Source organism: Mus pahari, chromosome 11, assembly GCF_900095145.1.
Source record: "Mus pahari chromosome 11, PAHARI_EIJ_v1.1, whole genome shotgun sequence".
NCBI lineage: Eukaryota > Metazoa > Chordata > Mammalia > Rodentia > Muridae > Mus > Mus pahari.
The window spans coordinates 27,122,695-27,141,233 of record NC_034600.1 but is presented as its reverse complement, the minus strand read 5'-3'; the positions used below and the strand labels follow the sequence as shown (position 1 = coordinate 27,141,233).

At 45.4% G+C, this 18,539-nt stretch overlaps 1 protein-coding gene across 1 annotated transcript in view; it reads left to right on the top strand.

The window, feature by feature from the left end:
• Sv2c (synaptic vesicle glycoprotein 2C) overlaps positions 1-18,539 on the top strand; it is a 176,474-nt gene that overhangs the window by 98,095 nt on the left and 59,840 nt on the right. The window contains exon 4 of the mRNA XM_021208331.2: positions 2,996-3,147. Coding sequence (XP_021063990.1) covers positions 2,996-3,147 — 152 coding nt within the window. The remainder of the gene's footprint in view (positions 1-2,995; positions 3,148-18,539) is intronic.

Genomic DNA, 18,539 nt, shown 5'->3' with positions numbered 1-18,539 from the left:
TCACAAAAGAACACACATGATATGTGTTAATATAATAAGTTAATATTAGCCCCGAAGCTCAGAATACCCAAGATACAATTCACAAACTACATGAAACTCAAGAAGGAAGACCAAAGTGTGAATATTTTAATCCTTCTTAGAAGGGGGAACAAAATACCCATGGAAGGAGTTACAGAGACTAAGTGTGGAGCAGAGACTGAAGGAATGACCATCCAGAGACTGCCCCACTTGGGGATCCATCCCATATATAATCACCAAACCCAAACACTTTTGTGGATGCCAGCAAGTGCTTACTGACAGAAGCCTGTTATAGCTGTCTCCTGGGAGGCTCCACCAGAGCCTGACAAACACAGAGGTGGATCCTCACAGCCTACTATTGGACTGAGCACAGGGTCCCCAGTGAAGGAGCTAGAGAGTGAGCCCAAATACTTGTAGGGGTTTGCAACCCCATAGGAGGAACAGCAATGTGAACTAACCAGTACCCACAGAGCTCCCAGGGACGAAATCACCAACCAAAGAGCACACTTGGTGGGACTTACGGCTCCAGCTGCATATGTAGCAGAGAATGTCTTAGTAGGACATCAATGGGAGGAAAGGCCCTTGGTCCTGTAACAGCTCTATGCCCCAGTATAGGGGAATGCCAGGGCCTGGAAGCAGGAGTGGGTGGGTTGGTGAACAGGGGGAGACAGGAGGGGATAGGGGGTTTTCGGAGGGGAAACCAAGAAAGAAGATAACATTTGAAATGTAAATAAAGTAAATATCTAATGAAAAGAAAGAAAGGAAGAAGAAAAGAAAAAAGAAAGGAAGGAAGAAAGGAAGGAAGGAAGACATTCTATGGCTCATAATACTCACAGATATATGTTTATAATGTATATAATATGTTATGTACACCAAATACAAAAAGTGTTTATAGAAACAAAGGTTTCATAAAATAGGCTTATGCCTTTCCTTATTACTTGAGTTTTATCTTAGTCAGGGTTTTTATTCCTGCACAAACATCATGACCAGGAAGCAGTTGGGGAGGAAAGGGTTTATTCAGCTTACACTTCCACATTGCTTTTCATCACCAAGGAAGTCAGTACTGGAACTCAAGCAGGTCAGGAAGCAGGAGCTGATGCAGAGGCCATGGAGGGATGTTCCTTACTGGCTTGCTTCCCCTGGCTTGCTCAGCCTCCTCTCTTATAGAACCCAAGATTACCAGCCCAGGGATGGTCCCACCCACAAGGGGACCTCCTCCTTGATTACTAATTGAGAAAATGCCCCACATCTGGATCTCATGGAGGCATTTCCTCAACTGAAGCTCCTTTCTCTGTGATAACTCTAACTTGTGTCAAGTTGACACAAAACTAGCCAGTACAAGTTTCAATCAAATATTTTCATTTCTTTCAAATTTTCTAAGATGCTATATAGATTACTAAATTGATTTCATGGCTCTTAGACTGAATGCACTGGCCTGTGCTGTCTGCCGTGTCCACTCAAGGACAACCACAGCATCATCGCGAGTGGGCTAGGGTGCCTAACATAGTGCCTTATTTTGACCTCCCAATTTTCACAGAGTGTTATGCATTCCGCGGCTCATTCATTCAGGTCAATTTCCTATGAAATGACCTTTCCTTAAATTGCATTTGCTGAAGGCGTGACTCCTTTATTGTATATAAGACTCAACAAAAACTAGTTGTTACATGGGCAGACACATTTTACTCTTTGACATCACATTATTTGAAATGTCAATAGCAATTTACCTTGTGGTACCATAAATGAAGGAGTACATACTTTGAGGCTGAATCTTTAGGTGCTGGCTCTCCACCCTGGTTATCTCTCTCTCTCTCTCTCTTTTTTTTTTTTTTTTTTTTTTTTTTTTTTTTGCATCTTTCTTCAACAATATATTGAAGACAGTAATTTGAAGTGAAAATAAGTATGGTTTTCTGAGGCAATTGACCCAAAACTTAGGGTCAAGACTTTTGAAATTATGATGAAATCTATGATTTGCCTACTAGTGTAGACAAAACTTCTAAGTGTGTAGCCTGTCACTTGAGAGCCCCTGGCATGAGCAGTCTATCCACTAATCATGACAGATTTTCAAGTCAGCCTGTGGCTCCTTCCAGGGGGCTGGAGATGTGGCTCAGTGGTGAAGAATGCACTCTTCTAGAGGTTCCAAGTTCAGTTCAAAGCACCTATATTGAGTGAGTGATTCAACCACCTGCCAGCTGAGGAGCTCTGACACCCTCTTCTGGTCTCCATTCATGGGTACCTGTATACATGTACAAACACACACACACACACACACACACACACACACACACAAATATCTTTTGAAGTCAGAGGAATGAAACAAAAGATCATATACAGAAACAACTACCCTGACATCCTGGGGTATACGATTGTGCTTATTTGGTTTTAGCCGTGACTCTTAACATTGTACTCATTGAGTTATCCTACCTCCTGGATAAAAGCTAGAACCAATCTAGGACGTTAGCCTGTCAGTTCTGTGTTTGCAGGCACATCACACCACCAGGCAGGAAGACCCTCTGTTGTGGGCTAGCAACAGGGACTGAAGATGGTGGACAGCCCCCTAGAGCTGTTTACAGCTGTGCCCCGAGTTCCCATCAGTCACATGGGTGAGACACACCACAGGGCTTCTCTGTTTTTTGTTTTTTTTTTTAAATGAGTCAGTTAAGGAATGAGAAGCCACCAGGTTGTTGTAACTTTTAATAAATATCACGTAGACTGAGCACAAACCCCACCTGAGTTGCAAGCGAAGCTGTAAACCCCATGAGTGGGGTTCCACTGCCACCTGCTGTCCACATGGCCTAATTGCAATCTCCAGTTTGGTTTAGGCAATGCGTCTGTATTCACCATGGACGCACAGAAAAACCAGGGAAGGAATGCCGGGAGTGGAAGAGACTATGCTTTGTTAGAGTTTACTCTGGATTTGCCTCACCTCGCCTTAGCTGTCCCAGACGCAGTCTCAAGTGTCCTCTGCACTTCTTGACAGGATTGGAGGCGCCATTCCCACTGTGTTCTCCTACTTCGCTGAAGTCCTGGCGCGGGAGAAGCGGGGTGAGCACCTCAGTTGGCTCTGCATGTTCTGGATGATCGGTGGCATCTACGCTTCCGCCATGGCCTGGGCCATCATTCCCCACTACGGTAAGGTGGCTTCTCTCTCTATTTGTTTCCTCTCTGTTCTAAGCTCTGGCTTGGGGGCAGTACTGCCTTTCGTAACACTGGGGAGGTGGAAAGGTCTGTATACAGCAAGGCTGTCACATGGTTCTTTGGGCATATCGATGACATAGTAAGACTCCTGTGCTATCCCTGAACAGTGCTTTCTGGTCACCCCATCACCGCCTTTCCCCTAGTTGGGACTCCTTCAGTCTAGCCCGTCTCTGACATTGTGCCTACACTCAGAGTCGGGTCCCACAGGTCTGACTCGGTCCTACACAACTGACCCAAGGCTTCAGATGCCAGCTGCAAGTCCTCAGGTCCAATCAGTTTCTAGAATGGCTCACAGATCTCGGGGAAACCTTGAATTCCGCAGTTTATTATCAAGGATGTCACGGATGGTACAGGTAAGGTGCGGATGAAGACGTATGGGGAGGGCGAAGAGCTTCCATGCCTTCTCCAGCTCCACCATTCTCCCGCACTCCATGAGTTCCACAGCCTGAAGCTTCATAGTTCATGAGCATGATCTGTTACTAACCCAGTCTCTAGCCAGAGAATGGTGTGGGTAATTGTGGTTTGCCTTTCGGGTGACCAGCTCTACCCAGGAACCGTTTAAAACTTACGTCATCTAGATAATTCCCGAGGATGCAGAGCTCTGTGAAGCTGTCACTCTCATTTACTTGCTGTAGCTATCAAGCTGATCTGGGGTTGATTCCCACAACATTCAGGAGGGACACAGACCGTCTACAGGATATTATCCAGAGTGACCACACCATCTGCCACCTGCACTTATAGAGGTGACTTCCCATCACTCTTGAGCCTTCATCCACTCAGCTGGGGCAGGAGCAAGAGTCCTGGCTCACAGATGGTGATCTGCAACACATAAGCAACACTACCTAGCCGGACTCCTCAGAGGCTCTCGTCAGTTTCTCCTCAACATTCGCTGTCCTGCTTCTGAGAGCAGTAGAGGCTATGAGAGTCTCAGAAAAATGCAAGTTTCACATTGTTTCATCTATAAACACTGAGAAGCAGGAATCAGGAGAAGCCAGGGATCCTGATGTAGAAGGAAGAGGAACGGGAACCAACACTCCTCCGGCTCTCCTTCCCTTTTCCTGTGTGTGTGTGTGTGCGCGCGCGTGCGCGCGCGCGCGTGTGTGCGTGTGTGTAAACAGGCTGACATTTGAAAAGTAGAAATGCTGTATAAATTAGAATTACAAGGGCTGTAGCTCAGTGGCTACAAGGAAGACCCTGGATCCATTGAAAACCAACAAACAAAAACAACACAACATATGGCCCACTCTTGGTCCTTTCCGAAAATATGATCAACGGAAACAAGCTCGGTTTTTAAAAACCGCTTCCTCATTTTCTCGATAAAGCATAATTTTGTGAGGGTCTCGTCCAACATGCGCGTGGGTATTCTGAGACGCTATCCTTTGTTTCACTGCACTGAGTACAGAACGTGTGCCGTCTCACTCTTCCCTTTGATACGCCTAAAAAGTTATGTAGGTGTCAAAATTGTATTTGACAAGAAATCAAAATCGAGACATGAATGGTCTCGGTCTAATAGGGAGCTTCCCTTTGCCGAGTGCTGAAGTTGTGAGGGGTGTGTTAGCCCAAGTGGTGAGCTTTTCGTCTTTAGATTACAGTTCACCTCAGGACCTCGGCCGCCCCGAGGACCTCCCGTGGTAGAGCAGCATTGAGTCCAGGCGCTTCTGCCTCTCCTCAGACCAACAAAGAGAAAGACACTTGGGATGTTACTTTGTGGGAACTAGAGGACAGAAAAAGGAGATGCAAACATTGTGCAAAGTCTATCCCTACTCGCCATGGTTCCCAGAGCTACTGCTGGTCGGCCCACAGGCAGTCTTCGTGGCAATCAAAATGAGGTGCTGTGGCCAGCAAGATGGCTCCGGGGCTAAGCAATCATTGCTCTTGTAGAGGACCTGAGTTCAGTTCCCAGCACCCACGTCAGACAGTTCACAGAGTACTTGTAACTCTGGCTCCAGGGGTACCCAACATCTCTGGTCTCTATGGGCACTGGTGGTACTCATGTGCACATACCCCTACACAAACAAACACATATACATAATTAAAAAGAATAAAAAATAAATCCTTTCTTTAAAAGGTACCATCTGAGCGGGCAAAACTGTAGCTCCATTCAATACTTTTGCATGGGTAAGAGGGAGATGACTCTCTCTGTGTGTGTCTCTGCCTCTCTGTCTCTGCTCCCATTCACTCTGCTGGTTCTCTTTCCCTCCCTACCCCTACTTAGCCCTCTCTAAGACAGCCTTCTCCTTTGTCTCGCCCTCTCATGACACCTCCACTCCTTGACTAAAGCCAGATCTCCCTGGAACTCCCTGGCTCCTCGCAGATCCCCTCCGGCCCCTCCCTTCCCTACATATCACTCAGCTCTCATCTCCAGGCCGTGCTAACCCTCTTAGATTAGCTTCTGGCTTTTCCTTTCCTGTTAGGGATTCAGCCCCTCTGAATCTCCCTAACCTTTCCCTTCTTGCACCTGTGCACGACCTGCACACTTTTTTTTTCTTTGCCAGCCTTCAGTGGCTGACCCCCAGGAATAAGCACATGTAAGAAGCCCTTTCGTTTTAATATCAAACAGAGCCAACTAATTCATCTATAACTAACCTATCTAGCAAAATGAATCCATTTCTAGCTGGCATGTTACAAATCACAATGTGAAAGGTGAGAATTTAACAAAATGAGATGTCTAGGGTTGGCTTTAATTGTGCTGTGGGTAGAACCTTGAAAACAATGGCCTTGGGGAGTAAGTCAGTCGTGGGATGTTAAAATCTTAGGGCCCAAATTTCTGGACGTCTTTCCATGACCATAAGTGTAGGACTAACAGTGAATCATCACAATCAAGTCCCGTCTGCCCGTTGGAGCCAACAGGGTGTGGTGGGGAATTTTTTTTTTTAGACACCCTTGCTAGATTCGCTATTGGGATCTTGCCTTTGAAGAGCTTTGTTTGCCTTTTAAAAGGCTGTAGTGGCACACGCACGCTTTTAATCCCAGCACTTGGGAGGAGGAGGCAGGCAGATCTCTGTTTGCAGAGTGAGATCCAGGACACCCAGGGCTACAAAAACAAATCTAGTCTAAGAAGAAGAAAAAAAAAATCAAAAGTTCCTATGGTGAGGTGTCTGCAGGTGAGGCTGCCTTCACAACAGCTTCCTCAGGGGCGTCCCTCACAGCATCCCTTAGCCACGTGCTTAAGAACTGTGCACATTGTTCTATGGAAATCACACCTTTTCATAAACTTTTTCTACTCCCCACAATCAAGCTGGATCCTCTAAGGTGAGGGCTCAGCATTGTTTTTATTCTTATCCTTTCCAGCGTAAAGTATGAACAAAAAAAAATTCACAAATTATGTATATTATAAAATACAAATTATATAGTTGACTTTTACAGCCTAACTTTGTATTGTGCAATGTGGCTAATCCTGTAAAACCTCTCGTCGTGACCTGAGTTAGATCCCTAGAACCCCCATAGTGGAAGGAAAGAACTAACTCCACAAAGCTGTTCTCTGAACTTATCGTGGGCACCAAGGTGCACCCAGGCGCACACACACGCGCGCGCACACACACACACACACACACACACACACATGCCATAAAATAAAGGAATAAATGCAAAAATATTTCTAAAGAAAACAGATAATTAAATATTTAGGGGGAAGTTTTATATTCTCAATGGAATGCCTGCTTCGTCTGAAAGACTCTGAAGCCCACAGAAACACGAGTGGGTTGCCTGTTCCCCTTCCACCACTCCATCCTCTCTCATTGATGAGATTCATCCATGTAGGGCTGTGTAAGGGGGAATTTGAGAGCACGGGGCCATGACTTGATGTTAGGTATTGGTTTTCTCAAGCCAACAGTAGGGTTTGGTCTGGAAGGAAGGTGGATGGATGGATGATCAACCTCCATGTTGCAAATACGTTTCCGTTGATAAATGCGCGCGCGCACACACACACACACACACACACACACACACACGCACACACGCACACACGCACACACACGTGGGTGGCTCACGCACAGAAGGTTCTCTTGGTAGCCCTGAGTCCAGATGCTTCTCTTCTGCCTCCAGGGCACAAACATCAGTAGGGATCCTGAGTCGGAAGCAACCGAGATACAGGCCATGGCGCCACACAAGCCTCTGAGGCAAAGCACATCTTAAGTTTGCCCCGAGGCTTCTGACAGGATTCTTGAGCAGTGGCCTGGTACGTTAAGACGTGAGTGCTAATGATGGGAGGTAACACTAGATAACAGGACCGGCCTAGGCTTTGAACCGGCATCGGATGATGATGGCACTTTTGTCCACTCAATCCGTCTTAAATTAAAGCTTTACCCTGAGCCATGTCGTTGTTACCGCCTGAAGCTTTCCAGTATAAACACCACTCACCTGTAACCCTAGCGCTGAGCAGGGCTGAGTCAGAAGGGTTGCCATCAGAGCAAAGCCCGCTGGGCTACACAGTACATTTCAGCAGAGTTAGGCTACGCAGGGAAGCCCTGCCTACCTCTCCATCTCTTCTCTCCCCGCTTCCCTCGTCTCCCTTCTCCCCTCACCCCTCCTTCCCAGCAAGCTAGGTCTCGGGACCTAGAACTGCAGGCTTCGCTCTTCTCAGGCATCTCCCCTGCTCTCCACCTCCACGCAGGAGCTGCTGCGCTGCCTGACTCACTCCTGATAGCTGAAGCGTTGTCACTAGAACAGGGGTAAGGGAGGGGACAGCAAAGCCACGGAGCACGTCCTGGCCTCAAGCACTAGGTGCCCATAACAGCCTTAACTAAGGGTAGAGCTATCCTGGGCACGCTCTCAGAGCCCGACCCAGTGGTGAAGTAAGCTACCAGCACATAAAGGAACAGGCCAGGTTTTCTTCTGCTTCAGAAGTTGAATTGCCATAATTGTCTAGATCAGTGGGCTACAATATGATTTGTTGTGTTATGCTTATGTTGATATTGTACATTATGCACATATAGCTTCTCTCTTTTTACCATGTGAATGCTGAGAACACAAACTCCAGGGCCAACAGCAAGCACCTTACTCACTATGCCCTCTCCCCAGCCCTGGGCTGATTCCTGCCAGCACCTGTGGCTCACACAGTGACAAACAGGGGCTTGCAAGTGGCTCTTTGCTTGTCTCGTTTTCTTAGTTGTAAACCCAGAAGAGGCTGGAACCTCCTTTTACACTCTTGAGACACTTTGTTTTTAAGTATTGCCTTTGTTTATTTATTCATTTATTGGTGTGTGCGTGCACAGGCACACACACATAATACAGCGCATGTATCAAGCACAGACCACAACTTACAGGACTCCTTTCTCTGTTTCCACCATGTGGGTCATGGAGATGGAAATCAGGCCAACAGGCATCTTTACCAGCTGAGCCGTCCCCAGACCTCTTGAGGCATCTTCACACTGCTGTCTGTGGGAGCTGTACCATGCATACTCCTAACATGATGTTCAAGAGTTTCCTCTTCCTTCCCCATCCTCAGCAGCACTCCTTAATGTTTTAGGACAGCAGTTTTAACTGGGGTGAGGGTCTCCCGGTGACCGTGGGTGGGAAGGAGCAGGATTTTCAAAAGCAGACACAGCTCAGATAGAAGAGTCCTCCGCACACTTCCCTTCTTCTCCCTCTGCACACTCTCCCATAATGAGAACTCATCAACATTTAATGGAAACCCAATTACCTTCAGGGGAAATGGAAGCCGGGCTGAATCATCACCCTGGCCCTCCCCGCTGAAGCCTTCAGTGAGGCTGGGACACGGAGGATGCTGCTGTACCGCAGTGCTGTCTACTCCATTACACTCCCTCGTCACTGTGCTCTCTTGTCAACTAGGATGTGCATCGGATGAGCTGTTCTCTTCTGCATGTACATCCTAGCAAGGAGCAAGGATGCTCAGTCAGCTAAGGGAGAGGATTTTAGCATGAAGAGCTTTGGCCCTAAGAGCTCATTCAAAGTGTACCCAGCACCCAGAGGCTGTATCTGGCACATCCTTCACTGCAGACATCAGAGAACCAAACGCACATCTGTATGTCCCAAGTCCACCCACTGCACCCCACCCCTTCAACCACAGAGAGACAGTGGCCTGGAAAATACACGTCTTCCCAATGATGTCCAAATTAGCCTGTCCTTGGATGAGACCCACATGTCTCTCTCTTACTGAGGAGGAAAGGAGAGGAGACCACAGCTGGCTAGGGAAGGGACAAAGAGGCATCCCTTTGACCACAGAAGAATGGAATTGTGACCAATAGTATCTTCCTGTATACCACTGCCCCCTTGAGCTCTTAAGCCTCTAAGGTCCCCCTGGGCACTGCCAATGAGCAATTGGAAATTGGTAACCATGGCAACTGTCATGGTTTGAGTATGTTTGACCCAGAGAGTGGCACTTTAGGAGGTGTGGCCTTGTTGGAGTAGGTGTGCTACTGGGCATAGGCTTAAGACCCTCATCCTAGCTGTCTGGAAGTCAGTCTCCCACTAGCAGCCTTCAGATGAAGACATAGTACTCTCAGCTCTTCCTGTACCATGGATGCTGCCTGCCATGCTCCCGCCTTGATGATAGTGGACTGAACCTCTGAACCTGTAAGCCAGCCCAAAGTTTATGGTGTTCTTATAAGACTTGCCTTGGTCATGGTTTCCGTTCACAGTAGTAAAACCCTAACTAAGATAGCAACCCCAGTAGATATCCAGTCATCAAAAGTGGCAACTACTTCCAAGCCTATTGGTGGAGGTCTGTGATCCCAGCTATTTGGATGCTGAGGCAGGAAAGTTTCAAGCGTATGACTTCACTGGGCTACAGAGTGATTCAAAGCCAGCCTGGGCAACTTAATGAGACCCTATCTCAAGAATTTTTAAGTTAAAAAAAAATGGCTCAGGATATAGCTCAGAGATAAAGTCCCTACCCAGTGAGCAAAGCCCTGCGTCCCCTCCTCAGCACCACAGGGAAACAGATAAAATGGCAGTGATACTGGCTGTGGGATTCCCTCCCCAGCTTAGATAACCAGGATGTCTGCACTCAGTGTGTGCACAGAAACGACAGGGAAATCACACGAACGAGCCAACACACAGTTGCCCAGAGGATGAGACAGTGGGGAGAAAGAAGGACCCAACAGTTAAGACAAAGGAAGAGAATCAGGAGAGCACAACACCGTAAAACCCCAAGGGGTCTGGAACACAAGGAAGCCACACTCTCCACTCATGTCCAGGAGGCCAATTTGTTTCCAATGGACACATAAAACAAGGGTGCAAATTGTAGTGATTTTCTGCTCTGATGTTGACATGAGGCACTGTATGCTCCTGTGCTTCCGCCACTGCGTGTTGGCACTGCCACTTTATACCCAGGGTCTCATCAGCCAGTGCTCTTAACCATTGAACCATCTCTCCAGCCCTCTGCTCATTTCTTAAAGGCAAATTTCACACTACAAAGTTGTCCTTAAGGCAAAACCCAACATCAATAATTCTGAATGTTCACAATAGAAGAAAATGCCTGCTTTTTCCTACTGGAGGTGAAGTTCTCCAGGATTCTTGGGGGCTCTAATCTACTGGTTGGGTTCAGGTTCACATTTACTTTGAAGAGGACTTAGCTGTCTAGTCACCTATGATCTGAGGGCCAAAAAAGTCTGAAATACACAGGCTGGGATCTTGAATACCTATTATCTACTCTAAAACCAACATACAAAGTCCTTATTTACTTGACTGATACCCACCCTTAAAATAGTACCTGGCACACATCAATATGTATGATGCATCTTATCTAAAGGGAATGCAAGGTAATTTATACATAATGAAATCTTCTGGTGATAACAATATACTTAAGCAAGTGGTCCTTGGAGGCTTGTATCTCACAAAGAAAACAACTCCTTATGACTTAATGAAAAATTACACCAAAAGGATGCTTGTGATACTGGGTGCTCAGATGGCAGAATCTATGACACCTTCTTAAACTGCCTTTTCTTTTGGCCTCAGAACTCTTTTAGTTTTCTGATTGGTTGTGTTGGCCACTTAAGAGAATATTCTTGGGACTGGGGAGATAGTTCAGTGGTTAACTGCTCTTCCAGAGGTCCTGAGTTCAATTCCCAGTAACCACATGGTGGCTCACAGCCATCTATAATGGGATCTGATGCCCTCTTCTGGCATGCAGATGTACATGCAGATACAACACTCATACATGAAATGAATAAATAAATCCCTTTTTAAAATTTTTATTGGTTATTTTGTTTATTTATATTTCAAATGTTATCACCACTTCCAGTTTCCCCCCCTGAAAACTCCCCACTCTAGCCCCTCCCCCTGCCTCCACAAGGGTGCTCCCCCACCCACCCACTCCCACCTTACCACCCTGGCATTCCTCTACTCTGGGGCATTAAGCCTTCACAGGACCCAGGGCGTCCCCTCCCACTGATGCCAGACAAGGCCATCATAGTCATGGGTCCCTCCATATATATTCTTTGATTGGTGGTTTAGTCCCTGGGAGCTCTGGGGTGCCTGGTTGGTTGATATTGTTGTTCGTCCCATGGAGTTGCAAACACCTTCAGCTCCTTCAGTCCTTCCCCCAACTCCTCCATTGGGGTTCCCGTGCTCAGTCAAATGTATGGCTGCAAGCATCCACATCTGCATCCAGAGAGCCTCTCAGGAGACCTCTACTTCAGGATCCTGTCAGCAAGCACTTCCTAGCATCAGCAAATCTCTGGGTTTGGTTTCTGCATGTGGGAAGGATCCCCAGGTGGGGCAGTCCCTGGACGGCCCCTCCTTCAGTCTCTGCTCCACTCCTTGTCTCTGTGTTTCCTTTATACAGGAGCAATTCTGGGTTAAAATTTTGTGAAGGGTGGGTGATCCCATCCCTCAACGCAGCAGGGGGAGGGGGGCATGCCTAACCTCTGGATACGGTCTCTACAGGTTCTCTCCCCCCATTGTTGGATATTTCAGCTGATGTCATCCCCGTTAGGTCCTGGGAGCCTCTTGCTTTTCTGGCATCTGAGACTTTCTGGTGGCTAACCACATTCCCCATCGTCCTGACCCTCTGTACATCTCCCCCTCCTCTTCCCATACCTGATCCTGTCCCCCCTTTTCCCTCCCACTCTTTTCTTCCTCCCAAGTCCCTTCTACCCTCCATCTCCCGTAATTATTTTGTTCTCCTAGGCAAGTAGGACTAAGACACCCACACTCTGGCCTTCCTTTTTCTTGACCTTTATATGGTCTGTAAGTTGTATCATGGGTATTTCAAGCTTTTTTTCCTAATATCCACTTATCAATGAGTACATACCATGTATATTATTTGGGTGTGGATTACGTCACTCACGATGGTATTTTCTAGTTCCATCCATTTGCCTAAGAATTTCATGAAGTCATTGTTTTTAATGACTGAGTAGAATTCCATTGTGTAAATGTAGCACATTTTCTATATCCATTCCTCTGTTGAGGGACATCTGGGTTCTTTCCAACTTCTGGCTATTATAAATAACGCTGTGATGAACATAATGGAGCACATGCCCTTGCTATATGTTGGAGCATCTTCTGGGTATATGCCCAGGAGTGGTATAGCTGGGTCCTCAGGTAGTACTATGTCCAANTTTCTGAGGAATCGCCAAACTGATTTCCAGAGTGGTTGTACCAGCTTGCAATCCCACCAGCAATGGAGGAGTGTTCCTCTTTTGAGAGTTTTTTTAATAAGCCAAAAGAAAACTAACATATAACCCAGAAACTGCACTCCTGGGAATTTCTCCTAGAGAAATAAAAAGTTAGGCTCATGCAAAAATGTTTACATGATTGTTTACAATGTCTTAATTTGTGATAGCCCAACCAGAAACATCTAAAATATTCTATAGTGCATACCCTACTCTTCTATGATACAGAGAGACAAATAGTCCGTGCAATAGCTTGTGTTTCTCAAGGTGATTTTGCCAAGTGGAAAGGTCTATACCGAAAGGCTTGTTTATAAAACATGCAAAAGGAGAATGGGGTATGACTGTAACAAGGTCACATAAGGGCAATCTTCACATTGCTAAGATATTTTAGTGTCTTGATTTCTGAAATAGTTATATAAATCTACCTGATAAAATGTTGTAGGGCTATGTATTCTCAGCCCTTTACCCTGATAGTTTCCATGCCTATGGAATCAACCAATCCTGGACCAAAAATATTCAGGAAAGAGTGAATATGTACAGATTGTCTACAGATTGTTTTTTTTCTGATATTATTCCCAAGCAACTCGGCATAACCAGTAGTTACACAATATTTATGGCATAATACATAATTAAAATAACCTAGAGATGATTTAAAGTTCTCAGGGTGGTGTGTGTAGGTCATGTGTAAAAGCTATGCTATCTTTAAACAAGGAGTTTGGGCATCTGTAGATTTGGGTGTCCACAGGGCCCTTTAAATCATCCTCCCCAGATGCAATGATCCTGAGCATATATTGTACTGAGAACTTCCTGGCCAATGTTCATACTCAAGTTGTATATGTTTAGCTGCCATGGGAATTCAGGTGAAGGTTAATGTGTGGTTTCACATATAACAACTTTATGTGAATCTAAAGTTGTTCAAGATAATAAAAATATGAGTGCCTACCTTTTTATATGTATATATTATTAGATATATCTGTTATACCATATTTTTACATATATTACCTATCCTAATGATCTTGGGGGTAAAGGTAATCAAGTTAAAACAAACCTCTGCCAAGTTATGAAGGCTAGAAGTCCAAGATCAAGGTCCCAAGAGGGCTAGTTCTGACGAAAGCTATCTTTCCGACATGCAGACAGACCCCTTCCTATTGCACCTTCTCATGCCATGAGTGGCAAGATCTCCTCTTAATAAAACCACACTCCTGTTTGGTTAGGGCTTCATCCTCAAGACCTCTGTGAGTCTTAAGGGCCCTATCTCCAGATGTAGTCATACTACAATACAGCACTTAAGCTGTAGCAATATTGACCATAATCTTAGCAAATTGAAAAAAAAAAAAAAAAGGAAGGGGGTTGAGCCCTCCAGACATTAGAAAACAACTCTACCCTCAGAAGATACTGGACAAGAGTCTTTTTTTTCTAATATTTATTGCTATTCAACACAAACTGCAAAAACTAACCTGATAATTCTCTTTCCAAGATCTTGCTATAACTGTATGGTCCATAGAGCTTCCTGCCTCCTTTCTGTCTGTATTTCCATATTTTGAAGTTGACAAAACACATATGTGAAGTTCAGTCAGATCTCTCTGAGAAGAACTGTGCTAAAAGCACCCTTGCTTGGCTGATTTCACCATTAACCTAATTAGATCCCTCGGCCAAGGCTTACACTTAGCATCGTTATCGAGCGTTGGTAACTAACTGCTTTGCTTCTAAGTGAGCTTCCACCTGGAGAAACATAAAAAGCCATCCCGTTCCAAAATGCCCCTTTGCGTGTCTCGTGTTCATTCCTCAGACTCTCGTGAATGATGCTGAGCTGCCTCAAGAAGCAACAAATGGAGTTTTACAGGAGAGCAGGGGAGTCTTCCTCTATATCGCAGGGTACAAGCTGCTGAGCCTGGTTATCATTTTTCTTCCATGTGTGTGGTGTGGTCCTTGGAAGCCTTAATTATTTTTTTAGCTATCCAAGATTGTTAAGGTTAAAAGTTGTAGCATTACCCATCTGAGGAGTGGCACATAGTATTCTTCCATTTATACAACTTAAGCCAAACCTAATCTTCTCTCATCACCTACCAGCAGGAGGAATGGGTGCTAAGTACGTTACTCTCTTACAGTATGATTTGTGATCATGCTGCATGAAGCTGTCTGTCAAAATCAAGGCACCTTAGTCTTGTCGTGAGTTGCTTTTAGAGGGTGTCGAGACAATCCAAGGAGGTCTTAGCAAACGTGCCACGCAAGTACTGTTCAGTATTCCTGTATGATTGCTTGTCTAAAATGCACAGTCAGTCACACAGAATAGCATCTTATTAGAAGAGGTCTTTAAATGGTACAGCGTGGTTCAAGTTTGGAAAGTACTTCCTTCCGAATCCTTAGGAATGGTCTGGTCTTTCCTGAAACACCTCAGCACAGGTCCCTTGAGGACAGATTGGATTCCATTTCTCATTTACTCTTCATTCTTCTGCTCAACCCTCAATGCCCCTCCAAATATGTAGCCCATCTCACTGTAGAATGTGTAAGAAACATGGCAGTTGCTTGAGCTTCTGACGACATTCTCAAAGAAGATGGCAGTAAGCCTGAGTAGTTGAGAAGTGAGGTCAGGCTCAAAATCTGGTGAAAATCAAAGGATACAAGAAGAGAATATGGTCAAATAGGCTTGTTAGATCTTAAGCAATGCTCTTGTGCAATTGTGTAATAGAAGAAGGGATTGAAGAATTAAATCAATGTATATTCATTCCTTGCCTGGTCTTTCTGAGTGATTGGTAGGGAATCTTAATGACATGATTTGCATGAGTTTGTAAATTGGTTGAGGGCCATGGAATGGACACACACACATTCACACACATTTAACACATGTAACATATATGACTTGTTTTTAAATTATCAGTTATCCAGTGACAAGTTGCATCAGCAGTTAAACATACACGCTGTTCTTGCTAAGGTCCATCCTCACATTGAAGTGGCTCACAGCTGCCTGTAGCTTGAGTTCTAGGGCATCTAATGCCTTCTTCTGGCCTCATGAACACTTGCACTCACATGCACAGACCCACACAGGAAGTATTTGCACAGGAAATGTAAAAAATAAATCTTCACGTTACCCAGTGAAGAACTGAGCCCCTTGCCAATAGTGGAACTCAGTGTTCACTTAAGTTATTTGATAACGATATACCTGTATGCTTTGGGTCTTAAAATGTGTATTGAATGGCCCCTCTCTTCCTGGCCAGAGTCTAGAAGCCAGCAGAGCTTCTAAGCTAAGATAAGTGTGCAGAGAAACATCTCATATGGGGTAACAGTGAAGGGGCAAGGCCTTGATGCTTATCTGTCTTGCAGTACCCAATAGCTACCAAGCACTCCTTCATCCAGTACTTTGATAAACTTGGGAAGTAAACCTTGCTGGGGCCATCTTGGATTCTCTGTTCTTTACCTTAGAAATGGTGTTACTACGTGGAGGCAGGTTCACATCACCTAGAGACCACATAGAGTTGGGGAGACAGGGAAGGAAGAGGGGCTAAACTGTGAAGGGTAGAGGAGTTCTGGCTCACTTCACTCAACGGTTTAAGGCAGAGATGGCCAACAAGCTGCTTGAACCTACACAGGTGACATAAACAACAGAGGAGCAGGCGATGACACCTTCTGTGATAATGTCCCCTAGTCGCATGAAGATTTTCAGAAGCCTTACCTTAGGTTGCTGAGAAAAGTCACGTTGCGTGATCGTATGCTGTCCTTGGGGACTAGCCAGGTAGAGGACAGCAGCAGAGAACAAGTGACAGAGCCAGCCCCTCACTTGGACCATGCTCCTTTACGTCTCTGCTATGTGTGGTTTGTACTCAAGGCAATCAATTCAGCCTCTGTCTCCACAAGAGAAGGAAAAAAAAATGAAAGATTGTGGAAGGAGCATGCCCCCATCTAACTCCGAGGGAGTCTCAATGGAACCAAACCGAAGAGGCTGTGAACCCAAGGCCTTGCTGGGCTTTTCTTCCCGGCCTTCCTGTGCCCAATGCATCACATGCCTCTGCCTTGGATTTTCTCTGCATCCTCAATGAAAGATAAACATGTCTTTATTCCTCCAAGCAATTACTGGACTCTAAAGCCAGAAGTTAAGTTTCATCGTGACCTCGACTGCATTGAATACAAGGTCTGATCGAGTTTGACCTCAGTGTTTTGTTGAAGTGACTCAAAAAAACCCCACCATCCAAGCACTTTGTACATACAGTCGAAGGCAGTTGCCCCCAGTTGACTCATTTAATCAAACTTGTGCTGTGAGCTGAGTTTTTCCCTGTAAGTCACTGTGCTAAAGAATGGGTTCCCACCCTGGGGTTGTTGTGAGAAATGGAGCTTGGAGTGAAAGAACTCCATTCTAGCATGTCTAAAAGATGTCGGATCTTACAGGAGCAATTCCCTAGCTTAGTAGAATCATAAGGAACCCTGGCACTACCTATCATGCACCTGGGGTTTTGTCATGGCTAAACAGTTACTGTGGTGTGGTCATTGAGTGTGGTCTCAAACTCCTAGGTGGGTTTCTCACTTCCACCTTGTCTTCTAGCCTATGCCTACATTTGAATTTTAGCGCATCATGTCTGTGATCTTGGCTCTTTGCTCTTGGGTACTCTGTTGCATCAGAGGACTTGTCCCTTATCCAGCCAGATCGCATGCCCTTGGGCATTGCTAGAGGAAAAGCTTTTCATGTGGCCATGGTTTAAATGGCACTGAGATGTCCTGAAAGAGGCTCAGATGACCATACAGGTTGTCTATGAATTACGGCAAAGGAACTGCACAGCAGGGAGGTGCTGTGAATTCTAAGGGACTTCACCTTAGACTGTCACCCATGTCCCCTGTCACCCATGGTGGGAAAGCCAGTTTCAAGACAACAACAAGAAAGTGAAAGGGTTATGAAGATATTAGGAGATCAGGGGTGAAGGTATTTTTTTCTACAGTACGTGGAGAACTTTTCTGTAGTGTACACATTCAAGAAAAAAAAAAATCTGATGGTACTTAAAACAATATAGACATGTACATTCCACCCATCAAATGTGCCCAGAGGAATGCATATACAGACCCACCAGGGCCATAGAAGGATTATAGTCATAGTTTTAGTGTTTGTGGAAAAAATAATTGGCAACCCAGCTTCCCATCACTAGGGTAATGGGTATGTAAAAGGTGTGGAATCCGAATGTCTGTTAAGAACAGATGTGGAGTGGGGTCTAAAAGCATAAAACTGAGTAGCCGGAAAGAAATAAGGAAAAGGAACAGAGTCTAGAGCATGTTGCTGTTAAGGAAAGACACATGGCCCACTTTAGAAGGCGTTACTCAAATTCTAGTCTATGATTTAAAACACCTCATCTGTAGGGAGGGTGGTGGGAAGGATGGGGTGGGTGCTGGTACAAAATGATGAACCTTATTTACACAGTGCCGTGCAAAAGTGTGGTGGAAGATGCAGCCCTCTGTACCTAAAGTTACAAAGAAAACCAGCGTCAAGGGTTCTTGCGACATTTACATCACCCAAGCATAAGAGGTATAAACGACAGAAACAAAGGAGCACAGTGAGACCCTGACTAAAAGTGCACGGCCTGTCCTCATCTACATTCCTGCACCCATGGCGTCTCTAAGACTTGATGTCTGATGCTCACTCACTGGAAAATATTTGCCGTCTCCTTACCATAGCCAATATTAAATCCTTTTGTCTTAGTCAGGGTTTCTATTCCTGCACAAACATCATGACCAAGAAGTAAGTTGGGGAGGAAAGGGTTTATTCAGCTTACA